Below are 9643 nucleotides of genomic sequence, written 5' to 3'. Positions count from 1 at the left end.
AGTACATTCTACTGAAAAGGAGTCTGGAGCTGCAGTTTCCAAATTGTCTACGCTTTGTGAGTGTGCCGTTGGCCTGGGGGGAGGGGGTGGAGTTAGGGCCCTGAGACCCCAGGGGCTTGGCGGGGAGCTCTCGCCTTTCCCCCCCCACCCCAATATTCCCTCCCCAGGAGGAGGAAAGATCTGTCCAGGCTACAGGAGAGTTTGAAGTGTTTGTGGATGGCAAACTGGTCCATTCAAAGAAGGTGATTATGAGCAAGGGTCCCAGACAGGGAGGGAGGGTGGTGCTGGGATCCCGGGGCGGCGGGGGGGGTGGGGGAGGAGGTGGGGAGACATACGTGTCCCTCTTTACCCTCCATTCCCAGAAAGGTGATGGCTTTGTGGATGGGGCCAGGCTGCAGAAAATTGTGACCAGTATCAATGAGGAGATCAGGAAGAGGGAGGTGAGGTGAGGGAGGTGAGGTGGGCGGGGTGGGGGTGGGGCTGAGGGCAGGCAGCTGGCCAGGGCACTGTCTCGGAATCAAAGACTAGGCTCCTCGGCCCAGTCCTGCCTAAGCTCATCAGCCAGTCCTCCCTGTTAAGATCACAACCAGTCACCCACATCCTTCTCAGAACCTCAGTTTTCTCATGTGTAAAAGGGGGTTGTTGAGATGATTGCAGGAGACACCTCCACCAATACTGGATTTTATTATTTACTTATTTTATTTTAATTTTTTTAGAGAGAGTGAGTGTGAGCGGTGGAGAGGGGCAGAGGGAGAGAGAGAGTGAATCTCAAGTAGGCTCCATGCTCAGGACAGAGCCTGCCTGGGTGCTTGGTCCCATGGGATCATGACCTGAGCTGAAGTCAAGAGTCAGCCACTAAACTGACTGAGCCACCCAGGAGCCCCTTAGTTTTCATTTTTGTTCATTTATTTTATTTACTTACTTCTCTACACCCAGCGTGGGGCTCGAACTCACAACCCTGAGATCCAGGGTCACTTGCCCTTTAGACCGAACCCACCAGGCACCCCAGATACTAGAGTTTTAAAACCACTGGGAGGGAACCTTCAGCAACTTCTCCTGCCCTCTGCCCTGTCCCAGGCCGCTACTGATCTGCTTTCTGTCCTAGATTAGTTGGCATTTTCTAGACGTTTACATAAATGGAAGCTGTAATTTTTTTCACGCTTTTTTGGTGGAAAATTTTAGACCCATCCGCTAGTTGAGAGGTTAGTACAGTGAACTCCATGTGCTGAGAGGGAGAGAGTGTGAGTGGGGGAGGGGCAGAGAGAGAGGGAGACACAGAATCTGAAGCAGCTCCAGGCTCTGAGCTGTCAGCACAGAGCCCCATGTGCGGCTCGAACCCACGAACCGTGAGATCATGACCTGAGCCGAAGTCAGACGCTTAACTGACTGAGCCACCCAGGCACCCTAATAAAATTTTAGAACAGAAGTACAAGGCCTTTCTCACACCCAACAAAAATTTAATTTTAGTGATTTTTTTTTAAGTACGCTCACACCCATGTGGGGCTTGAACTCACGACCCTGAGACCCAAGAGTTGCATGCTCTGTCACCTGAGCCAGCAGGCGCCCCCTCCAACAAAAGTTTTTAAATGTCTCAATGGCATGTGATACCCACTCAAGTGTCTCAAAAATATCTTTTTAGAGGTGGTTTGGAAATTAGGATACTGACAATCTTCACGTTATATTAGCTGTTTTTAAAAAATTATAAACAGGACTTTTGGAATCCCTACTATGTGCCAGGCTCTTAGTAGGGCTGTTTTTTTTTAATAACTTTTTTTTAAATGTTTTCTTTCTTTCTTTCTTTCTTTCTTTTTTAATGTTTTATTTATTTCTAGGAGAGAGAGAGAGACAGCGTGAGCAGGGGAGGGTCAGAGAGAGAGGGAGTCACAGACTGAAACAGGCTCCAGGCTCTGAGCTGGCAGTCAGCACAGAGCCCGACACGGGGCTCGAACCTACGAACCGCGAGATCATGACCCAAGCATAAGTCGGACGCTTAACCGACTAAGCCACCCAGGCGCCCCATTAGTAGGGCTGCTTTTGAGCGGCCGTGCTGGGGCTGGGGGCCGGGGAGGCAGCGGAGAGGTCTGTTTCTCTCACCTGCCAATAGGCAGAATAGCATAGTAGTTATACCGGCAATGTCCTGGGTCACAGAAGCTTAGGTTCAAGCCCTGGATCTACGAGCCACACAAGGCTGAAGCCAGTGATGTTAGATGTTGTGAATTAAGGGCTCGGCAAAACCCTTCTTCAGCAAGGGACAGCAGTTATTGGAGTAAGTCATGAATGTTCTTATTGCAGCAGAGAACCCAGTTCAAACTGGCTGAACAACAACAAATGGCTCATGAGAAAAGTCTAGGGGCTAATTAGCTTCAGGCATGGCTTGATCCAGGGAGCAAAATGCTGTCTTTGGGAATCTGACTCCCTTACTCTGTGTCCTGCTTTTTTGCTGGGCTAACTTTACTCTCAGAAGGGCTCCGTATCTTGGTGGCATAAATTCCCATTGGCTTGGATCAGGTCACATGTTTATCCCTGAACCAATCAGTGAGGCCCAAGGGAACACAGTGCTCTCATTGGCCAGTCTTGAGTCCTGGGGCCCTTCTGGGAGCTCGGGATGGAGTTGGTCTCCCTACGCCCATGGGGAGGGATGGTGCGGGGAGAGCGCTGGGTGGACAAGAACGACGATCCACTCTATTACAAAGCGGAAGAATGGATAACAGTTAAGTCAGTGCTCTCTGGCTTCAGATCCCTATCTTACTGGCTGTGTGACTTCAGGCAAGTGCCTTCACCTCTCTGCCTCGGTTGCCTCCTCTGTAAAGCAGAAACCGGGATAGCTTTTACCTCCTTGGAGTTCAGTTTATCCAGCAAGTATTTGCTGAGCCCTTACCCTGTGTTGGATACTGTTCCAGGTCCCGGGGACGATAGGACCGTGTGAACGCCTGCACATTCTAGTGGTGTGGACGGGCAATGGACAAGACACCTAGGCAAATAGGAGGTGGAAATAAGTCCTGGGAAGAGAATAAGGCAGGAAAGGAGTGGGGGCGGGTAGTGCTGGGAGTGTTTTTGCAATCCTAACTAGAGTGGTCGGGGAAGACCGTATTGGGAAGATGGTGTGTAAACACTTGAAAGAAGGAAGAGGTGGAGTCCTGAGGGTATCTGGGGAAAATATACCCGGCAGGGGGAGCAGCATGTGCAAAGGCCCTGGGGTAGGAATGTGTCTTGCGTGTTTGAGAAATGGCAAGGAGACTTCAGCCGGGAGTTAACGTTAGGATGGTGCCCGACACAAGAGTAGACGCTGTATAAATGCCAGTATTTTTATAGTGTTGTCATTGCTGTTGATATTTTAAAGTGTTTTCTCTCTCCTCTCCATTTCAGGCGCCTCAGCAGGATGCCGAGAAGGGCTGAAATGTTGCCAAGTCAGGTCCTTTTCTGATGGTGGCTGGGGCAGGGGTGAGGTGGGGAGGCGTGAAGAGGGAAATAAACACAGTCTGCCTCTCCGTTCTGGCCTGCTCTCCTCTAACGTTGCCATGCTGTCTCCTGAAGGGAGCGGAGTCGGGGGTGGGGTGGGGGCCGTGCAGAGTCCGGGAGGGGAAGGAAGGGCAGTTTTGAAGAGAAGCCTAGTCCTGGGTACCTGGGTGGCTCAGTCGGTTAAGCATCGGATTTCGGCTCAGGTCATGATCTCACGGTCTGCGAGTTCAAGCCCCGCGTCGGGCTCTGTGCTGACAGCTCAGAGCCTGGAGCCTGCTTCCAATTCTTTTGCCCCTCCCCCACTCATACTTGGTCCGTCTCTGCCTTCTCAAAAATAAACATAAAAAAAAACAAAACCACCCTTGAAGAGAGCCTAGCCCTGGTCTCCTCTTGCCCCCCTGGTTTGTTCCTGCAGCTCAACTTGTGGTGCTGTTGAGTCTCTTTTTTAATGTTTGTTTATTTTTGAGAGACTGAAAAAGACACAGAGTGCAAATGGGGGGGGAGGGGCAGAGAGAGAGGGAGACACAGGATTCGAAGCTGGCTCCGGGCTCCTGGCTGTCAGCACAGAGCCTGACGTGGGGCTTGAACTCGCAGACCGTGAGATCATGACCTGAGCCGAAATCAGATGCTTAACCGACTGAGCCCCCCAGGCGCCCCTGAGCTTCGCATCAGGGCTTGGTCTTTCTGGCAACCAGTTCTCATCCTGAAGTTACCTATGCGGCCACCACGAGTCACCTCATTAGGACAAAAGATGCCCCGATCCCCCGATCATTCAGGGATGCCACGTGGTGGCAGCTCTGTGCCGGGAACCAGGGACACAGATGAAAATGTCTTCTTATCCCGCAAAGACTAGCTCTGCTTTGAGGCCAAAATGACTGTCACCTGGTGTTTGCTCCCATTGGTGCCCTGTGACCCATGCTTTTCTGGAGAAATGGAAGCATGTTTCCCTTTCCAAGAGGTACGGGTGACTTGGTGACAGGAGGAAATAGGAACCATTTAGTGATTTTTATTAGTTGGCGCAGAACTACCTCCTCCTCTCCTTTTCTGGGTCTTCCTCTCAGTCCCTGAAGAAGAGAGCGTTAGCCATGAGCCTGGTTCCGCGCAGTTCGGGGCTGGCCGCGCCACGCCGTCTTTATCGGCTACCCTTCCCTGCTCAGACGTCCACAGATGGGCATTTCCCCAAGTGAGTGGGGGCCGGGCTTCTGACATGAGATCATTTGTTCAGATTTTTTTTCTCTTATTTCTGTTTAGTAATCTCTACACCCAACATGGGGCTTGAACTCACGACCCCGAGATCAAGAGTCCCAAGCTGTTCTGAGCCAGCCAGGCACCCCATATTTCACACACAAAAAAAGTCTTAATTTGGTTTACATGACAATATGTATTTCTGTATTCTCTCTTTTTAAACATTTTAAGTTACGTTTATTTTTGAGAGGCAGAGAGAGACAGAGTGTGAGGGGGCAGGGGCAGAGAGAGAGGGAGACACAGAATCCGAAGCAGGCTCCAGGCTCTGAGCTATCAGCGCAGAGCCCGACGCGGGGCTCGAACTAATAACCCATGAGATCATGACCTGAGCCGAAGTCAGACGCTCAACCAACTGAGCCACCCCGGCGCTCCATGTACTTACATATTCTAAGGACATGTGTTGGCCTAGGAACTCTATAGAGTCTTGTGTCCCCTCCTGAGAAATTCCAGAAGCTTCTATAGTTCACCTCTAAGACTCCATCACTTATAAAGCTGTAGAAGGAACAGGGCGGCATAAACAGAGCATTGAGTATAAGCCTGGGGCCTCAGAGAAGAATGTCAAAATCAGGATCTGGACCCAGGCAGTCTGGCCCCACCCTCNCTAACCCCGCCGTTAGGTCAGTGCCCTTCGGTGCGATTTGGAGTCTGATGCATCTAGAAAAAACGACTTGCTCTTCTAAGCCTCAGCGTTCTTTTCTGGGCAAATTAAGGGACCAAATGCTTAACCAAGCAGTTCGAAGTGGGGGCACCTGAGTGAGCAGAACGCTTACTGTTGGGGCAGCCCCCTCACTTTCTCTGAACCCCAGTTCGCCTTGCCCATGGGGAAGAAACCTGCCTCTGCCGCCTCCGGCCGCGTCCTGGGAGAACCCGGAGAATACGCAGCCTTCGTGGGTGACCGGCTAGGCAGAAACTCCGGGCTCACTTCCTGAACCCAGAGGGCCGGTTTTGACCTTGAGATGCCCCCCCCCCACACCAGAAAAAGTGAAAGCCACGCTTCTCGATACTACCGTGCAGTCTTACAGGTCACAGGCATAGGTTTATTGCATAACACTCTCCTCCAAGTCCAGCAAGTCCCTTCTGTTGCCACGGAGTATAAAGAAAGGTCAGGAAAGGGGCTTCCAGGAGCTCAGTCGGTTATGCATCTGGGCCTCGGCTCAGGGCATGATCTCAGGTTTGTGAGTTCCAGCCCCGCGTCGGGCTCTGTGCTGACAGCTTGGAGCCTGGAGTCTGTTTCGGATTCTGTGTTTCCCTCTCTCTCTGCCCCTCCCCTGCTCATTCTTGCTCGCTTTCTCTCTCTCTCAAAAATAAACATTAAATTAAAAAAAAAAAGTCAGGGAAAATGCTACATTCTGGCTCACTGTGGACACTTTTGTACTCCACGTACCTCAGAATCTACCGCTCTTACCACCGGGGAAAGCAGGACTTGCCCCTGAGCACCAGCCTGGACAGTCCCAGAGGAAATGCTATCAAGCCTTACCAGGATAATTCCAGTGGATTTTAAAGTGTTCCAGAACTTAGGAAAGCAAACACTACCAAATTATTTACATGGTGTTGTAACACTGAAATCTAAACGTAACAAATAGTGCACAAGCAGACACTTCTGGACTTGTGGAACACTTATGGAAACAGTCTTAAATAAAAGCGGGGGAGGGTCGCCTGACTGGTTCAGTCAGTTAAGCTTCACTCTTGGTCTCAGCTCAGGCCTTTTTTCTTTAAGTTTATTTATTTATTTATTATTAAATTTTAAAAAAATGTTTATTTTTGAGAGTGAGAGAGACAGAGCACAAGTGGGGGAGGGGCAGAGAGAGAGGGAGACACAGAATGTGAAGCAGGCTTCAGTCTCTGAGCTCTCAACACAGAGCCTGATGCAGGGCTTGAACTCACCAACTGCAAGAGCATGACCTGAGCCGAAGTCTGATGCTCAACCCACTGAGCCACCCAGGCGGCCCTATTTATTTACTTTAAAGGGCAGGGGAGAGGCTGAGGAGGTGGTGGAGGCAGGGAAAGAGAGAGAGAGAATCCCAGAGCCCGATGTGGGGCTCGATTCCACAACCCTGGGATCATGACCTGACCTGAAATCAAGAGTTGGACATATAACTGATTGAGCCACCCGGGCGCCCCTCAGCTCAGGTGGGTTCTGTGCTGGGTGTGACGCCTTCTGAAAGAAAAACAAGAACAGAAAAGACAGACATCCAGAAGCACATTGAAAGAATTATACCTCGTTTGTAAATAAGGATCATTTGAGGAATACAAAGGTCACGCATCATCAGTAACTAATTCATCATGGTGCTGACTATAAAAATAATCCTCGGAGAGGGGCGCCAGGAGGGGCTCAGTCGGTTGGGTGTCCGACTTTGGATGGGGTCATGATCTCACAGTTTGGGAGTTCGAGCCCCACATTGGGCTCCGTGCTGGCGGCTCAGGGCCTGGAGCCTGCTTTGGATTCTGTGTGTCCCTCTCTGCTTCTCCTCTGCTCACACTCTCTCCCTCTCTCAAAAATTAAAAAAAATCCTAGGAGGGCGCCTGGGTGGCTCAGTGGATTAAGTGTCTGACTTTAATTCAGGTCATGATCTCGCTGCTGTCCGCACAGAGCCCACTTTGGACCCTCCTGCCCCTCCCCCGCTCACTCACTCACTCACAGGCTCGCTCTCTCTCAAATAAAAAAAAAAAAAGAATATTAATGTTTGTCCCTACATGAATGTTCCTAAAGTAGATCTTTGACAGATGTTACTTATTCCCAGCTACTTTATCTTTTATGTTTTTCTCTATGTAAATGAGGATTATTTCTGTTACATTTTTCTAAGAGTTTACCTGTGTGTATGAAAATAACGGACTTCTGGGCACCTGAGTAGCTTAGTCGGTTCAGCACCCAACTCTTGACATCAGCTCAGATTGTGATCCTGGGGTTCAGGGGAGAAATGGACAAAAGATATGAACAGAGAGTTTATGAACAGGGAATAAACATAACTCTCATAAGATATTTTTTGCTTGTGGGAGAAAAGCAAATTAAAGCTGGTGCATTATCTTTCACCCATTTAGACTGGCAAAATCCAGATATCTGATGGCTTCCAGTGTCCATCAGTCGCTGGCGGGAGTGCGATGCAGGACATCTTTGTGGTATGGATCCAATTTCCACGGAGCACCTTTGCGCAGAATCCGCACTTCTGGAAATTCACACTGGATGTCACACACTAGAAGATGCCCCAAGGAGAAAACGCTCTATTACACCATCCAAGGTTACAATATGTCCCATTGCACAGGTTATCAAAATATGAAAAGTGCATTCAGCATCAAAGCGATACTGTATCTATGCACCAGTACCAAACGCAAGGTGACCTTTCACATTTTTTTTTGCGCCAACAGAATTACTTTCTAAAATAAATGAACTTTTTTTAATTTTTAATTTTTTTATTATTTATTTCTGAGAGAGAGAGAGAGAGAGATAGCGTAAGCAGGGGAGGCTCAGAGAGAGAGGGAGACACAGAATCCGAAGCAGGCTCCAGGCTCTGAGCTAGCTGTGAGCATAGAGCCCAATGCGGGGCTCGAACCCACGAACCGTGAGATCATGACCTGAGCCGAAGTAGGACCCTTAACCGACTGAGCCACCCAGTGCCCCAAATGATGAACTTCTGACATAAAAATATCTAAAGACCAATAGGGAGAACAACTTCAAGGCTCATCAGTCCTTTCCTGGATAAGTATATTACAACATAACCAACCACAGAATGAAGCAGAACGCAGCTCTGAAAAAGAATGAGGCAACGGAGTGGTTTGGAAGGATCTTCAAGGTCCATTCCTACTGAAAACGCAGCGTGTAAATCATTAATATGCCCACTTTTGTGAAGAAATGAAAAAAACACCCAAATTTGCATTTGCTTGTATGTGCATAAGTCGGCGACAGTAGAGGCACCTTATACACATGGCTTGTGGAAGGGACTGGATGGAGGGGACAGGGATGGGAGACCTTTCAGTGTTTATTTTATATTTAGGGGTATTTCTGAATAGATTTACAAAAACAAAAAGCTTAAATACATTAAAAAGGAAAGAAAAAAATCCAGAAACTTCAGATATTCTCGAATACAAGGTTCATCAGGTAATAATATACAAGTTACGTTGGTTGCCGTCTGAAATGCTTCACAGAACACAAAATCCATCTTTGGCGAAAACCTTCCGTCGAATCCGTCGAATCGGCCAATGTCAAGTTCTCGCCATAGGCTTCCGGTCTCTCCACCAGACAACCGCGCCGCGGCTCCCTGTTCCTACCCGTCACGATTTGAGTTTCTTTCATCATCACGGGCTCCGTCCGATACCGGCAACCGTTCCTCCTCGGGTCTCAAAATTTCCTGAAAACGCTCCTTCACTTTTCAGCGAAGCAATTTGGACAGCCATTCCCACAACGCGGGGAGGAGCCTCTGGATCAATCCCAAACTCAACGTCACAGGAGTCACAAGGGCTTTGAACTTCTTTTCTGGGGCTTCTTCGTGATAAACGTCCTCCCCCCCGGCCATCGCCTTATCTCACACACTACGACTTTCTACAATCGAGGGACGGGATTGGAAGGGGAGGCTCTCCTCTGGCGTGGTTTCATCACCAGACTAATCTCTACTTATGTACTTGTCGCAGCCGAGTTCTTCTATCAGGGGATTGATCACCTCAGACGCAGTGAGAGCTACGGTAAATGTCAAAATGTCAAAATCCATCCTCTGCGGGTTCCGCTGGTACTCGGCATCGAACGCCGCTTCGCGGGCTCGGCAGGCCTCCACAAACCTCCGGCGGCGCTCCCCCAGCTCCTGGATGCGGCCCGGAGCGATCGGGTAGTGCTCCAGGTAGTGGCGCAGGAACTGCTGGTAATTGATTCCTAAGACGCTAAGCGGGTGACGGAGGCGGAGGTACGGCAACGCGGCCAGGCCTGGGCCGTTCCCGGGCCGGGATCGGGGTC

The 9643-nt window shown here is 49.8% G+C and overlaps 2 protein-coding genes across 5 annotated transcripts in view; one reads left to right on the top strand and one right to left on the bottom strand.

Moving 5' to 3' along the window:
* The window catches only part of SELENOV (selenoprotein V), an 11475-nt gene extending 3368 nt beyond the window's left edge, over positions 1 to 8107 (top strand). Inside the window, exons 3-6 of one of the 4 annotated variants that reach the window (XM_077773645.1) lie at positions 3 to 56; positions 168 to 242; positions 363 to 440; positions 7744 to 8107. In XM_077773645.1, coding sequence (XP_077629771.1) covers positions 3 to 56; positions 168 to 242; positions 363 to 440; positions 7744 to 7899 — 363 coding nt within the window. In that variant the 3' untranslated portion in view covers positions 7900 to 8107. Of the gene's footprint in view, positions 1 to 2; positions 57 to 167; positions 243 to 362; positions 446 to 3366; positions 3489 to 7743 lie in introns of those variants that run through there. The other 3 variants (XM_077773646.1, XM_077773647.1, XR_013337457.1) reach the window with 3 other exon arrangements.
* The window catches only part of LOC144239577 (EP300-interacting inhibitor of differentiation 2-like), a 1959-nt gene continuing 413 nt past the window's right edge, over positions 8098 to 9643 (bottom strand). The window contains exon 1 of the mRNA XM_077773648.1: positions 8098 to 9643. This exon is cut by the window's right edge and continues 413 nt beyond it. Coding sequence (XP_077629774.1) covers positions 9300 to 9643 — 344 coding nt within the window. The 3' untranslated portion in view covers positions 8098 to 9299.

Source organism: Crocuta crocuta, unplaced genomic scaffold (genome assembly GCF_008692635.1).
Source record: "Crocuta crocuta isolate KB4526 unplaced genomic scaffold, BGI_CrCroc_1.0 scaffold267, whole genome shotgun sequence".
In the NCBI taxonomy this organism is placed as follows: domain Eukaryota; kingdom Metazoa; phylum Chordata; class Mammalia; order Carnivora; family Hyaenidae; genus Crocuta; species Crocuta crocuta.
The sequence above is the reverse complement of the archived record's forward strand: the minus strand, read 5'-3'. Positions and strand labels throughout refer to the sequence as shown.